Source organism: Protopterus annectens, chromosome 10.part0, assembly GCF_019279795.1.
Source record: "Protopterus annectens isolate FY-2018-M chromosome 10.part0, PAN1.0, whole genome shotgun sequence".
Taxonomy (NCBI): domain Eukaryota; kingdom Metazoa; phylum Chordata; order Ceratodontiformes; family Protopteridae; genus Protopterus; species Protopterus annectens.
Window position 1 is genome coordinate 380,197,799 of NC_056744.1, and position 17,500 is coordinate 380,215,298.

Sequence of the window (17,500 nt, forward strand, 5' to 3'; positions counted from 1 at the left end):
ACTCCCTCATCACAGCTGTTGTGTTGTCAGTGTTGTGATCTGTGGCAGCCCTGTAAACAAGGTCAGAAAGCAAAGTCAAAATCTAATCACATACTCACACATTCATCAGCTGATTGTGAAATCATGCAAGTCCAGTCCTAACTGCCCTTTTTAAACTGTGGTCCGGGCATACAGTAGAAACAAAAAAACTCTAACAAAAGCATTGTAGAGAAATCCTCATTACCTTCAGATCAGTGATGACAGGTAGAAAAGCAATAAGTGACAGAAGCCTATCATGCAGAAGTGATCTACAAACATCAGATTTGCAACATTTGAGTAGCGATATTACTTTCAATTGCATTAAATAGGATAACAATATTTCATAAAAAGTTAACAGATGAAGGGTAAAAGGTAAGTTGTTTATTTTTATTTAACCATATCAGACATCTGTAGCATAACAAACTGCAAAAGACATGTTACATATCTATATATATATATACATACACAAACATACACACACATATGAGTGATGGGCTTGTGTCATAACACTAAATCTCATAAGATCAACCCCATATCACTGAAAACTCATAACACTGAAAACATTCTCCATAAGAAATATAGCCTACAAACATGTATCCTACAGACTGCTAAGAGGTGACATCTGTCTGGCATACAAGGCATTTTCTGGTCCATTACTGATGGACCTACTGCATATCAGCAAGTCAAATGGAATCAGAAATACTTGGTGCAGGGGTCTAAGTCTCCTGCAACAGGGCTTAAAATCTTCAGCAACATCAACAGAATGGTTTGGGAAGGAAAGGTATACCTCGCAGAGGGCACCACTGCTCTGGTACAAACTCCCCATCCATGTAAGACAAATCTCATCCCTGTCCATATTCAAGTGCAACTTGGATCTATGGAAGGGTAATAGAACAATTATCCCAGAACTGCCCCTGCAGTAATAGGGGAAAGAGGCACCTCCTAATGCTTTAGCTCTCATATGGGTCCCCACAATTATTTATGGTAAGACCTTCATTATTCTCACCTGGGGGGTTAATATATAATTAGTTCTCACCTGGGGGGGGTTAATATATAATTAGCTGTTATCGGATGGCTAAGGTCAATCTAACACCAGCGTCAGTGGTGCAACAGATAGCACACTCACCTTTGATGCACAAGGCTTTAGGTTCATTTGCCACATCGGGGAGACTGATTATTCACCCTGCAGTGCAGTATAAGAGGGGGGGTGCTGCATTCCTGACTGTGTTGTCCTTCAGATAAGATGTTAAACCAAAGTCCCATCTACTTGAGTTAGTGGTAACCCAAGTAGATGTAAAAGATCCCACAGCACCTATTGCAAAGAGTAAGGGAAATTCCCCAATGATCTGGCCAAATTTCCCCCTGCAGTATAAATACCACCTTAGGTGTCACCTGAAAAGAGGCTACAGGCCTAGTGCGATTAATCTGATCAACAAAGAATAAATAAATAAAAACACTACATGGGATAGGTTAATTCAAACATCAAAGGAGAAACTGACTAGGATTAAAATGGCCTGCAAGGCCAGCTAGCCTAATATTAACCTATGATCCTACCACAGTCTTATACATACAAATATGTGTGTATGTGGTTCTATTTGATATGTTCGAAATGTCAAAACACCAACATTCATATGGCCGAGACCATATGATCGACATTTTGAAATGTTGAACATGTATAGCGAAGATCCCTATACAGTGCAGAACCGGGAGAGTTCCCTCTTCTGCAGTGTAGTGCAATCTCGGAGCAGGAATATTTAAGTACCAGGGGTTGTGGGAGTGCAGGGGGGCTCACCCCCCTGCTAAACGCAGTTAGTGAAGTGTTTTTGTGTGTTTTACATTACATAGGAGATGTTCAACATTTCAAAATGTTGATCATATGGTCTCAGCCATATGAAAGTCAGCGTTTTGGAATGTTGAACATCTGAAGTAGATCCGTGTATGTATATGTCTAGTGGTATATAGTAAAGTTTGTGACAGACCAAGCAACTACTGGGTCAGCTTTGTCATATAACAGTCCGGGTAACCATTTGAAATGGCACAACCCACTAGAGCTTGTCTCGAAAAACAAAGACTGAATTGCTGAAAAAATAACTTACATATACTAAGTCAAAAATAGCCGTTTCCCAGAATATTCCCTTTTCTCTGAGGAATAGGGATCTCAGAATCAATATATATATAAATCTGGGGGTGAGGGCTAGACCCCACATTAAGGCATTTAAAGGAGATGAACAATCTTCGAGTTTAGCTCTTCTGGATTTTAAGTCTTATTTTTTTGGCACATCAGCTCACGGCATTTCCAGTGCCGGTATTTCATTACGAAGCCAAAAGTCAGACTTATCGGCAAATAAATGAATCTAGAAAAGAAATACACTTCTTGTCAAACAAATCAGTCTGCAGTCCAATGTAAATATGTTTATCTTTCAGACAGGCTTTTTCACAGTACAGAAAATGTTTATACTTAAGATGCAGTCTTTCTTTCTAAACTTTAGCTGGAAAAAGTAAATCAGTACTTATAGAGAGTTCTAGACAGCCAAGTTGTCTCTAGTCCAATTCTAGCAATACAGAAGAGCAAAACAGCTTCACCTTCTATTCAAGCAGCAGTAAGTACAACTACCTTCTTTTGTCATGGATCAGGTCCCTTCCATCATAGGGATACTCTCTGGATTTTCTTTTCTTCTGGTCAAAGTAACACTAACCGGGTCTATATCATATGTTTGAAGGTTTATAACTTTGAACGTTTAAATATCTAATTTAAATGTTCAAAGTTATAAAACTTCGAACATATCTAAAATAAAAAAAACAAAAAAACAAACAAACCCAAAACTAAGGGCTGTAGGCAGGGGGGCAAGCCCCCCCTTCACCCCTTACTTGGGGGGGGGGCTGCACCTCCACACCCCCCGCTTGCCCCCTTGCTCACACTACTCAGGTAAGCTCTGTCTTTTCTTCTGGTTAAAGTAACACTAACCGGGTCGATATATGCTCAAAGGATTATAACTTTGAACGTTTAAATATCAAATTTAAATGTTAGACGTTATAAAACTTCGAACATATCTAAAATAAAAAAAAAAAAAAAAACAAACCCAAAACTAAAGGCTGTAGGCAGGGGGGCAAGCCCCCCTTCACCCCCTATGTGGGGGGGCTGCACCTCCACACACCCCCCGCTTGCCCCCTTGCCTACACTACTCAGGTAAGCGCTGTCTGTTTTTTTTTTTTTTTTTTTTTTTTTTTTATTATATGTTCAATGTTTGCAACTTCAAACATTTAAATTTGATTATTTAATGTTCAAAGTTTTCAGACTTTGAACATATAATATAGACCCCACTAACCAGTGTCGGGCACCCTCCTAAGACACAGAGTTTACAAATCTGTTGTGTACTAAGGCACTGTGCTTCAGTCCCTCATCACCTCTAACATCACTGCTTGTTTATGGGTAAATTCCCTTAAAGGGACCAGCCAACACTATGCTAAAATATGCTGGAATACTGAAATACTTGCTGGTTAGCTGTACAGTAAAGTATTTCAGCTATACATGTTGCTCTTCTTCTTCTTTCGGATTTTCCCGGTTAGGGGTCGCCACAGTGGAACTCCGGTCCGCTAATGATTGGCAGTAGATTTTTTTTTACGGGTGCCGAGGTGCCAGCTCGATGCCCAACCTTCAACGAAGGCACGCCCATTCTATGCATGTCTTTCGAATGCCACTCTACCACGGGGAGGACATGCAGACTCCACACAGAAGGTGCTCCCACCGAGAATCGAACGGGAGAGCCTCTTGCAGTGAGGCAACAACGCTACTGCTGCACAAAGCATTTCAGCTATACATAACATGCATAAAATGTGTTCCTGCACAGATTTCAAGTATTCCATCATTTGGTACCATAAGTCATTTTCTTCACTAAAATTATTAGCAACACAACTAAGTGTATTAACTGCCAAAAACTGTGCAAACTCATAGTTTAATAAATTCATATCTTAATGTACTGTGGCCTAGCTTAGGGCACATAAAAATAATATGCTGATTTGATGACAAAACATAAGAATTTGTGTATTTAAAAGAAAGAGCACAGTTTTTTTTTTCTTTTTTTTTGAACTGCAAATTATAATGTCATTGTCATTTTAAATTATTAAATGGAAATAAAACTACTAATCTGGAAACATTCCTAAGTATTAATTTGCAACTATTCCTCAATTATGCATGAGCATTCAACACTTGCCAGTGTTCAAAAATACCTATCACTCCAGATCAGCATTTCACTAGTTGTGTGCATTTCAGATTTACTGACATTGTATGTTAAACCCATACTAGCATGGCAATTCTGTAGTTACAGCTGCAGTTAAGAAATGTAGCGGCATTCCAGACTAAAATTTTATAGGTTAATACCACACTGCAACGTCCTAGGCTCTTTTATTTAGAGCAAAGACCATAAAATCAATTGTTAATAAACACAACTATGTAAATATTCTACAATTAAACTGAGGGGCACATATTAGCATCTTACTGGAACAAATAAAAATGTTAAAACATGTTTTATCCAAAGTGCCACGGCTGATCTAACACATCTACTTTATTCTTAAATTCCAGTAACATTTTTTTTTTGTTCTTTAAGACACTGAAGAAAACAACATAACAGTGCTCTGGTCCTTGACATGGCTACATCAAGATAACTCTAAGAAAGCTTTGCCCCTTAAAATGTATACATTGCTTTACACATAGTGCTGTTTTAGTTACAACTGACTGATAATGGCAGGTATCCAGTGAGGCCAAAAAATGTTTGCCACTTCCATTACTATTATAGAATTTAGTGGTGGAACAAGGCCCTTAATTAGGGACAATGATTAAATATTAATCTAAATCATCTAAAAAGTTAATATAGGAGCAGATTTTGCATCATCATCATGTACTTTCTGAACAATAAGAAATATGAAACTCTAATGTCTGGCACTACTGATTTACTGCAATCCTCAGAGATCTATCAAAAAATCAGATGTTTTATGAGGCACATGACAAAATCCGGGACAGTTAGAGGTATGCTGGGCTGAACCACTGTAACATGACTGGAAGATTTAGCCTACTAGAAGGCAGGCATAGAAGGATGTCGTTATTGATATGTAGAAGGCAGGCATAGAAGGATGTTGTTATTGATATGTAGAAGGCAGGCATAGAAGGATGTCATTACTGATATGTAGAAGGCAGACATAAAAGGATGTTGTTATTGATATGTAGAAGGCAGGCATAGAAGGATGTCATTACTGATATGTAGAAGGCAGGCATAGAAGGATGTTGTTATTGATATGTAGAAGGCAGGCATAGAAGAATGTCATTATTGATATTTAGTAGGCAGGCATAGAAGGATGTCATTATTGATATGTAGAAGGGAGGCATAAACGGATGTCATTATTGATATATAGAAGGCAGGCAAAGAAGGATGTTGTTATTGATATGTAGAAGGCAGGTATAGAAGGATATCATTACTGATATGTAGAAGGCAGGCATAGAAGGATGTTGTTATTGATATACTAGGGACTAACGAAGTATGTGTTACTGCTGCTAAACCCTTATCATTGTGATATTGTATTCTAGTCCCTGCTTGGTTATCAGCACGCTCCCTGACCAGGAAGCCAGCAGCCAAACCCCTCTGTTTTCCCTAAGAGAATTACAGGTGTACTTTTAGCATTTGACCACTGAATGGCACCCTCTCTCCTCCATTCCTAACTCCACACATCTCTTACGTGTTTACCATTCTCTACAAGTGTAACCTCTACTGTTTCTCTCCCCCTTTCTGTCCTCTTGACTATTCTATCCTTAAAAGCCCTTGTTTCCTGTACTTACCTTCTCCAACAAACAGTCCACTGATTGTTTCTCGCTCTGATTCTGTCTTCCTTGGCTCTACCCGCTCCGTTCGCCCTTTCTGTTTTCCCTAAGAGAATTACAGGTGTACTTTTAGCATTTGACCACTGAATGGCACCCTCTCTCCTCCATTCCTGACTCCACACATCTCTTACGTGTTTACCATTCTCTACAAGTGTAACCTCTACTGTTTCTCTCCCCCTTTCTGTCCTCTTGACTATTCTATCCTTAAAAGCCCTTGTTTCCTGTACTTACCTTCTCCAACAAACAGTCCACTGATTGTTTCTCACTCTGATTCTGTCTTCCTTGGCTCTACCCGCTCCGTTCGCCCTGCGGGCTCACTCCGCTCCCCTACCCTGCCCCCTATTCCCACCCGCCCCCAGTACCTCTACATTTATACCAATATAACCACACCCACCACAATATATAGCCAATTAACTTCCACCTCCTGGTTAACTCCTACTCCCTTCCCCACCCCCGACTTACCCTATAACTATAATAACCCAAACCAGCTATCTGGTTACATCTTTCAACTACACTCACTGACACCCCAACTATATCCAACTACTCTTCTAATCTCCACCCCATTCCAAAGGTTTACATATCTTATTAAACCACTTTAAACATCACCCCTTTACAACCACATTCTACTCAGTAACTTCACACTATCTCATAACTGCAATCTATAACATTCCACACCATTATGTTCTCCAAATCCCCATCTATACTCATGCTGTTGCTACTACTTCCCTCTATATCCTACTTCCACTACCTTACTCAGCCCAATCACACTATACACTCACAATGTTTTCATGTAACAAATCATCACATCTCACCTCCCCTAAAATCTCATATCTTAATATCTCCTCACTTATACACTATCAGCAACCATCTACTCTTTCCTTATAAACCTATCACCCTGAATAAAAATACTTCTATCACTTCACCTAATAAACTCTTCAACATCTTAATTAAGCCTAGCATATACTTTAAACAATCCAAATACCTCTCCAACCCAATCCTATACCTAATTACCACACTATTCTCAGGTGACATACACCCCAATCCTGGCCCACCCACCTCATCCACCACAAATAAAGCCATTCTATTTACCTCACTAAATTCCCAAAGCATTGTGAACAAAATCCTAAATCTCCATGCATGGCTTACTCACATCAAACCTCTGAAACATGGCTAAAACCCCACATAAAAGACTCTGAAATAATACCACCAAACTATTCAATCTTAAGAAATGATAGAACCCATAAAAAAGGAGGTGGAGTTGCTCTCCTATACTCATCCTCCTTGTCTGTTACCCCATATAACAAACCTATTCCCCACTTCAATAATGCTGAAATACTCCTAGCATTATTTCAGGTTAATATACACAAACACATATGCATAGCCTCCCTCTACATTCCCCCTGGCGATAATATCACAATACTTGAAGATATCCTACTTTGGCTCTCTACAAACATTTCAAATGAAATAATAGTCTTGGGAGACATGAATATCAATTGGGCCTCCATCCAAGCTCCCACAAATCCACTAAATATCAACCTTTGCAACTTCTCACAGCTTATTAACTCCACAACCCACCCCTCAAAAAACTTATCCAATGGTAGCATACTTGACTGGATCTTAGTCTCCCACCCTCAGCATTATTCTGATAATGGCACCCTCCCAGACCCACTTGGTGACCATCTACCAATTTACACATATCGACTCTCTTCACCCATACTCCAAACACATAATTTCATTACTTTTCGTAACCAGAAAAATTTAAATCCCACAACCTTCACTGATTCCCTTAAATCAATAAATTGGAACACCTTAAAAACTCTACCCTTAGATAATGCTGTTGCTCACTTCAATTCACCCTTCTTAAAAATCCTTGACATTCACACCCCCTTACAGACTAAGAGAATAAAAACCAAAACTGCCCCTCGGCTAACAAAAACTACTCTCATAACCATGAAACACAGAGATAAAGTTTGGACTTCTTACCAAAAAAATAAGTCTCCCCTACATCTAAATGAATATAAAACACTTAGAAATACAGTAAAAAAGCTTATTACCACTGACCGACAAAATTACTTCTCTAAACTCCAAAACAACAACACAACAAACCCACAGAAATTCTGGAAAGGAGTCGCTACCCTTCTCAGTCCAGGCAAAACTGACAACCCCAGCCCAGACCTTAATGCTCCTGACATAGACTTAGCTTCACAATTTAATTCCTTTTTCATCAACTCTATTTCAAAGCTAACTTCGACATTCTCTAACAACACCGCCCCCATCACCTCACCCTCATCTTCCTCTAATTACTCCCTTACCTCTTCTCCAACATCCTCACTCTCTCCTTGTCATCAACCACCTTCCTGTAATACCCTCCCTTTCCCTCTCTCTCCTTTTTCTCTACAACCTATTCCCATGTCCACCATTAAATAATTCCTTCAGAAGCTTAAGCCATGCTGCAACGCCCCAGACAACTTACCATCATATTTTCTTAGTATAGCCGCAGAATCCATTGCCTACCCCATTAGTATTCTAATCAACCGCTCTATACAAGAATCCATAGTACCCCAAATTTGGAAAAAGGCTTATATCATATCCTTACATAAGGGTGGCAAAAATAGCAACACAACTAATTTTCGTCCCATAGCCATCTTATCACCCATCTCTAAAATCCTAGAAAAATGTATCCAACAACAAATCCTACCATATCTCATAGACAATAACCTATTAACTCCAACACAACACGGTTTTAGACCTGGTCATAGTACTATGACAGCCCTACTCTCCTTCCTGGAAATCGTAAATAAAGCCCGTGACTCTGGACACATTGTCTCGACCCTTCTACTTGACCTCTGTAAAGCCTTTGATACTATCTCTCACAAACTTCTTCTAACTAAACTCTCCCAACTCAACCTATCTCCCTCCTCTTTAAATTGGTTCTCCAGTTACTTATCCAATAGATACCAATCTGTCAGATGGAAAAAGGCCACCTCTTCCTTCCTTACTACCCCAACAGGAGTTCCCCAAGGTTCCATATTAGGTCCTCTCCTCTTCAATATATTCATAAATGACTTCCATAACTCTATCCCTTTCTCAAATAGCATTCAATATGCGGATGATTCCACTATTATCTGCTCTGCAACATCCCTTCCCATACTACAAAAGCTAACACAAGACGCATTCTCTATCACAGAACAATTGATGAATCACAATCACCTAGCACTAAATGCCTCTAAAACTAAGCTAATGATTTTCACTCCCACTAAAAACACCTCTATCCATTCTAACACTTCTTCTATCACTAGTCATAACAACACAGCTTTGGAATTGGTAACTGAGACTAAATTACTTGGGGTACAAATTGATAATAAACTCAAATTCAACTCCCACCTAAAACACATCAAAAATTAGGTATGCTGTACCGACAAAATCGCTATCTCACACCATCCACCAAAATCACTCTCGCTACCTCATTTCTTATTCCCTCCCTTCTCTATGGAGCTCCACTCTTGACTAACCTTCAGTCTTCCCTTAAAACTCAACTCTCCACATGCTACAACAAAATAGCTAAATTCGCTACTAGCCACAAGTCCTCTAGTCACCACTGCTCTTCCCTCCACAAACTAAAATGGCTAGAACTATCCAACCATCTCACCTATACTCAACTAACTCTTGCACATAAACTCATTTTCAACCCCTCACTTTGTCCATCCCTATCCTCTACTTTTAAAATGCATCTACCTAACCAAACACTAAGATCTAACAACCAAAATCTAATAGAATTATATAAACCAAGTCGTCCCTCTGGGAAAAAACTCCTATCCTACAGTCGAGCTCGTCTATGGAACGCTCTTCCACCACTCATTCATACCATCTCCAATCCCTCTACATTCAAAAAATCTCTTCACTCTTACCTTTTATCTCAGTGGGAATGCTCCTGTTCCCACCTTTTATCCCAGTGGGAATGCTCCTGTTCCCACCTTTTATCCCAGTGGGAATGCTCCTGTTCTCTCCCAACATAATCTCCACAACTAAACATTGTCCACCTCTCTGGTCACATCCATCCTACCTCTCCTACCACAATCTCTCTCGGCTTGTACTAACATCTCTCTCAAGCTTGTACTAACTTTGCACCCTCTCTAAATTGTACCTTTATATACTAGAACTCTTGTCTCACACTAAATTGTATCACTTGTAAATTTTTATATCTTAACCAAAAGCCTATTTTAACCTGGTTTCTAGAACTATACTTACTTGTTGTTCACTTGTAAACTTTGTAATCTATATATATGTATAACCTAGTGTAACTAGTTTACTGTAAACTTTGTCATTTTTAATGTATAACCTAGTGTAACTTGTTACTGGAGCTTTTCTCCCCAGGACTCCATTGAAAACGGGTTAATCTTGGCCCAATGGACTATCCTGGTAAACCAACTGCAAATAAATAAATAAATATGTAGAAGGCAGGCATAGCAGAATGTCGTTATTGATATTGTAGAAGGCAGGCATAGAAGGATGTCATTATTGATATGTAGAAGGCAGGCATAGAGGATGTTGTTACTGATATGTAGAAGGCAGGCATAGAAGGATGTCATTATTGATGTATAGAAGGCATGCATAGAAGGATGTCATTACTTATATATAGACGGCAGGCATAGAAGGATGTCATTATTGATATGTAGAAGGCAGGCATAGAAGGATGTCATTACTGATATATAGAAGGCAGGCATAGAAGGATGTCATTATTGATATATAGAAGGCAGGCATAGAAGGATGTCATTATTGATATGTAGAAGACAGGCATAGAAGGATGTCATTATTGATATGTAGAAGGCAGGCATAGAAGGATGTCATTATTGATATATAGAAGGCAGGCAAAGAAGGATGTCGTTATTGATATGTAGAAGGCAGGCATAGGAGGATGTCGTTATTGATATGTAGAAGGCAGGCATAGAAGGATGTCATTACTGATATATAGAAGGCAGGCATAGAAGGATGTCATTATTGATATATAGAAGACAGGCATAGAAGGATGTCGTTATTGATATGTAGAAGACAGGCATAGAATTATGTCGTTATTGATATGTAGAAAGCAGGCATAGAAGGATGTCATTATTGATATATAGAAGGCAGGCAAAGAAGGATGTCGTTATTGATATGTAGAAGGCAGGCATCGAAGGATGTCATTATTGATATTTAAAAGGCAGGCATAGAAGGATATCATTGCTGATATGTAGAAGACAGACATAGAAGGATGTCGTTATTGATATATAGAAGGCAGGCAAAGAAGGATGTCGTTATTGATATGTAGAAGGCAGGCATAGAAGGATGTCATTATTGATATTTAAAAGGCAGGCATAGAAGGATATCACTGCTGATATGTAGAAGACAGACATAGAAGGATGTCGTTATTGATATATAGAAGGCAGGCAAAGAAGGATGTCGTTATTGATATGCAGAAGGCAGGCATAGAAGGATGTCATTATTGATATGTAGAAGGCAGGCATAGAAGGATGTCGTTACTGATATGTAGAAGGCAGGCATAGAAGGATGTCGTTATTGATATGTAGAAGGCAGGCATAGAAGGATGTCATTACTGATATGTAGAAGACAGACATAGAAGGATGTCGTTATTGATATGTAGAAGGCAGGCATAGAAGGATGTCATTACTGGTATGTAGAAGGCAGACATAGAAGGATGTCATTATTGATATGTAGAAGGCAGGCATAGAAGGATGTTGTTATTGATATGTAAAAGGCAGGCATAGAAGGATGTCATTACTTATATGTAGAAGACAGACATAGAAGGATGTCGTTATTGATATGTAGAAGGCAGGCATAGAAGGATGTCATTATTGATATGTAGAAGGCAGGCATAGAAGGATGTCGTTATTGATATGTATAAGGCAGGCATAGAAGGATGTCATTACTGATATGTAGAAGACAGACATAGAAGGATGTCATTACTGATATGTAGAAGACAGACATAGAAGGATGTCGTTATTGATATGTAGAAGGCAGGCATAGAAGGATGTCGTTATTGATATGTAGAAGGCAGTCATAGAAGGATGTCATTACTGATATGTAGAAGGCAAGCATAGAAGGATGTTGTTATTGATATGTAGAAGGCAGGCATAGAAGGATGTCATTACAGATATGTAGAAGGCAGGCATAGAAGGATGTCATTATTGATATGTAGAAGGCAGGCATAGAAAGATGTCATTACTGATATGTAGAAGGCATGCATAGAAGGATGTCGTTATTGATATGTAGAAGGCAGGCATAGAAGGATATCATTACTGCTATGTAGAAAGCAGGCATAGAAGGATGTTGTTATTGATATGTAGAAGGCAGGCATAGAAGGATATCATTACTGATATGTAGAAGGCAGGCATAGAAGGATGTCATTACTGATATGTAGAAGGCAGACATAGAAGGATGTCATTACTGATATGTAGAGGGCAGGCATAGAAGGATGTCATTACTGATATGTAGAAGGCAGGCATAGAAGGATGTCATTACTGATATCGCTATGGTTGCTTTTCTGGTATTCAACAGTTCCTCAGTGTTTTCTCCCCAGTTGATAGGGCTCAGGCCTTACTCTTGTCAAACAGCCTTTGATGCAATCTCTTTCAATATATATTTCAGGTAATATTTCCATCTTTACCATTCTCTTTTTCTAACAGCAGCTTTCTTCAATAAGACATGGCCATGTCCAGAATCCTTACATCTGGCATTGGAAAATTCCATAAAGGGCTTTCTATTCAAAACACATTGAAATTCAGTCTGTGTTTTCAGTTTACAAATGTTATAAACCACATAAATGGTTTCAGAAAGCAGATTCATTAATGAACAGTAATGATGGTGCAAACAAGCTCCCTCACATCCTTTTCCAGTCAAAAAACAAATGATAGTCCATTTCTGTGCTACTGTTGGTCACGTACTCTAAAACAGCAGTAATACTGCATGGGTACCTTTGTATTTCGTGTAGAAAATTGTACTTATAAATTACTGTGCTAGCAACCACAACAAGACAGTAAAAAGCACAATAAATATGCACAGGTACACTTGCAAAATCAAATAAGTAAAGAGCTACAAGGCTAAAGTTAAATGGGAAAAAGGCCATGTTAAAATGATGTGCTTCTGATGCTGCATGAATACAAGCCTTGTAGGCTGTGACTGCAATGTCACGTTTCCATGCACTAGAGTAAAGCATGCTGACACTGGCCAAAACCCAGCATTGTGCAACAGCTGATGCTTCTGCCTAGAGTAAAGCATGCTGACACTTGCCAAAACAGAGCGTTGTGCAACAGCTGATACTTCTGCCTAGAGTAAAGCACTCTGACACTTGCCAAAACAGAGTGTTGTGCAACAGCTGATGCTTCTGCCTAGAGTAAAGCATGCTGACACTTGCCAAAACAGAGCGTTGTACAACAGCTGATACTTCTGCCTAGAGTAAAGCACGCTGACACTTGCCAAAACAGAGCGTTGTGCAACAGCTGATACTTCTGCCTAGAGTAAAGCACACTGACACTTGCCAAAACAGAGCGTTGTGCAACAGCTGATGCTTCTGCCTAGAGTAAAGCACGCTGACACTTGCCAAAACAGAGCGTTGTGCAACAGTTGATGCTTCTGTCTAGAGTAAAGCATGCTGACACTTGCCAAAACAGGGCGTTGTGCAACAGCTGATGCTTCTGCTGTAAGATGGCCCAAAACAGAGCATTGTGCAACAGCTGATGCTCCTGCCTAGAGTAAAGCACGCTGACATTTGCCAAAACAGAGCGTTGTGCAATAGCTGATGCTTCTGCCTAGAGTAAAGCACGCTGACACTTGCCAAAACAGAGCACTGTGCAACAGCTGATGCTTCTGCCTAGAGTAGAGCACGCTGACATCTGCCAAAACAGAGCACTGTGCAACAGATGATGCTTCTGCCTAGAGTAAAGCATGCTGACACTTGCCAAAACAGAGCAGTGTGCAACAGCTGATGCTTCTGCCTAGAGTAAAGCACGCTGACACTTGCTAAAACAGAGCATTGTGCAACAGCTGATGCTTCTGCCTAGAGTAAAGCACGCTGACACTTGCCAAAACAGAGCATTGTGCAACAACTGATGCTTCTACCTAGAGTAAAGCACGCTGACACTTGCCAAAATAGAGCATTGTGCAACAGCTGATGCTTCTGCCTAGAGTAAAGCCCGCTGACACTTGCCAAAACAGAGCACTGTACAACAGCTGATGCTTCTGCCTAGAGTAAAGCACACTGACACCTGCCAAAACAGAGCACTGTGCAACAGATGATGCTTCTGCCTAGAGTAAAGCATGCTGACACTTGCCAAAACAGAGCACTGTGCAACAGCTGATGCTTCTGCCTAGAGTAAAGCATGCTGACACTTGCTAAAACAGAGCATTGTGCAACAGCTGATGCTTCTGCCTAGAGTAAAGCACGCTGACACTTGCCAAAATAGAGCATTGTGCAACAACTGATGTTTCTGCCTACAGTAAAGCACGCTGACACTTGCCAAAACAGGGCATTGTGCAACAGCTGATTCTTCTGCTATAAGATGGCGAGTGTTTCGCACCAGACAAACAAACTTCTGATTCGAAACAAACCGTGTTGTCAAGTCGCCTATTGCTCCTAATGGCCACACACACTCTTCCCATCATTGTGGCTTTTCTAGGAAATGCTAGTTCTCCTTCCTATGTCAGCTAGCATTTGGGGAAGTGAACAAACCTCTGCTGCTGACACAGTGAATAAAGTACGAGTTACTGAGGATCTGATGCACCCAGTATGTTATTCACAGAGAAGGAAAATCAAGACATGGCAGCAGCACCACATGCCAGACACGCAAGACTGTGTTATGGCAGCATGAGAAGTCCATTTTAATAATACATTGCTAACACTCTTCTCATGTAAGAGCAGCTAACTGTGGCATGTAAAAATGCACATCTAAATACAGGCATACAACTTTCACAGGTGGGATATAAGAGGGAGAGGCAGCCTGTTAAAGTTACAGCCCACCACCATTCCTCAGCCCCAGATAAAGTGGAATCTGTTCATCTTATGGAAACAATTCAGATGGAGGAAATTGTCTGCTGATATTCCAGCAGCTGTAATCGACCATTGTATTCAGATAGATGCCCAGTGTGGACAGACAGTCCGGCACCAACCTATGGAGAGGGCCACTACAACAACTGATTAGGAGGGGTAGAAAGAAAGAGATGGTCACTGAGACAAAGACATTTAGCTAGACTGGACACTGGACGCTACTAAGAAGCACTTACCATCATGAAAAGGATCATTTATGTTATGGAAAAGAAAGACAGATGAGGAAGACATTTTTCATAAGAGCTGGCAGTTTTTATTTTGTTGCATTAAAGGTATTTCGTTTTACTTAATGGTGCTTAGTCATTTATTAACATTAAATCCTCAACTTTACCTGCTTACCAGACAAGATAATCTCTCCTGCCTGGTAGCCTCATGAGGATAATGTATGAGACATTCGTCCCAACATGAGCATATTGTTGTGTATTGGTAGTGGTACACATACATGGTTAACTAGAATCAGGGGACAATGCCAGGTGTGGACCCTTAGTTTTCTATCCTATTGGTTGTAAAAGTCAGCATAGTGAGAATGAATACTTGACACTTACAAACAGCTGAAGAGTCCTGAATCATCAATGGTCACAGTTTGTAGTGCTTGACTCAGCAGGGGCAGCTGTGATTGGTCAGATTACAACTTTCTGTGACATCACGATCTGTGGTATTTATTACCTTGAATAGAGTTTGTAGTGCTTGACTCAGCAGGGGCAGCTGTGATTGTTCAGATTATAGCTTTCTGTGACATCACAGCCTATGATATTTATCACCTTGAATAGATATTCTGATGCCAGATCTACAAGCTAGGGCTGTGCATGAAATATACTGCATACCCTGCACTTCAGTTTGTGTCTGCACCCCCCTGATACAATTTGGCCTACCCTCCAGCTACTTCAGGAGCACTGCTCCAAGGAAGAAAGCCTCTTCATCAAATAGTTCCTCGCTAACTCATACAGGGACACCCCCATCTTTGTTATAACACATATGTTAGCATAGTTTGCACCCTGCATTTCCATCAGCCTTATGGCCAGTTGAAAGACTATCAGCAGCATCCCACTTCTCTGGATGCAGAACAGTTTAGAAAGGTTGCATATGCATTTAGGGGCTACATGCAAGACAAGGAACACTGGATTGCTTGAGCTGTTACAAATCATCACCCATGAGGAAAACAGGCTATATTAGAACACCAAAGTTTTAAAACGTCGGATTTTCTAATATTGACCCCTATTCAGCGAACGCTTAAAATATCGAACATGCAGAACAGCGTATTTTTTCTCAGGGAAAAAATTTGCTGTTCCAAAACACATACACACAACATAAGCACACCAACAAAACAGCAATCCACACACATACACTTAAAATCCTACATCTAACCCTACACTAAACTGTACATACACTACTATCTATCCACTTACCTTAACTCAAACCCTAACCCTAAGGTCCGTCACTATCGCACACTCACCTCACCCACGCCCTAACCCTAACTCACCTACCCCACCCTAACCCTAATGTCCGTCACAATCGCACACTTACCTGACCTGCACCCTAACCCTAACTCACCTAACCCATGCCCTAACCCTCACGTCCATACAATCGCACACTTACCTGAACCCGACCCGTAACTTTCCACCACAATGCTGAAAATAGTGAAGCCACAGAAACGGCCAACTGAATTCTTTCCCTAGGAAAAAATTAGGTGTTCTGCAGCTTCACTATTTTCAACATTCGCAGAATAGGGGTCGATATTAGAACATTCGAAGTTTCAGGACTTCGATGTTCTAATATAGACCCAGGAAAACCATGTAGATGTCCTCCGAAGGTTTGTGATGTGGTTCACCTCCAAAATAAAAATGTATATAGGCAGGCACTTAGACAAGTTAGTCTACCAGATCATGGTGAGAAGTATGGTGTATGTGAACACGTTATAACCATCACATACCATTTCAGTCTTTGCGTTCTGTACACTGTCCATGGTGATGTACCCCCATATGTATTTGACCTTTTGCAAAAGGTGCAGTGTTTAGTTTTTACTTCAGAATGAATCTCATCTGGACATATTAGTAGCCAAAAATGTGCACATCTCAGTAGGACCTGATTTATGTGCTGCACTGAAATGATTTCTGAACAGGCTGGAAGGGTACACGATGCAGTCCAATGGCTACTTGTGCTACTTTTGCTTTAAGTTAGCTCTCTGCCATGGACCTTTCCTACCTGAGCTTTCATTTGCACTATGTTTTACTACAGACTATGGCACTGTACAGCTCCAGTTTCCCCTGTTTTGTTTATTTTACAATATGGTACAGCTTTCCTTTTTTGGGTGTATGTAGGAATATTTGCAGGAAAAGGCCATGCTTGTGTTTTAGCGTGCAGTGTATTTATTCTTCAAATGTTATCCTAATTTGGTAAAACAAGACTTATGCAGGCATTAACTGCTGTGTGTACATGCAGATGTTTAATATATGTGATCGTGCTTGAAGTGAGACTTGAACTGTATTTATTTTTGGACTTTTGTTTTAGATTTATAA

At 40.1% G+C, this 17,500-nt stretch overlaps 1 protein-coding gene across 1 annotated transcript in view; it reads right to left on the reverse strand.

The window, feature by feature from the left end:
* COLGALT2 (collagen beta(1-O)galactosyltransferase 2) overlaps positions 1 to 17,500 on the reverse strand; it is a 1,144,817-nt gene that overhangs the window by 612,102 nt on the left and 515,215 nt on the right. Inside the window, exon 2 of the mRNA XM_044085299.1 lies at positions 1 to 50. This exon is cut by the window's left edge and continues 61 nt beyond it. Within this exon, the coding sequence (XP_043941234.1) occupies positions 1 to 50 (50 nt within the window). The remainder of the gene's footprint in view (positions 51 to 17,500) is intronic.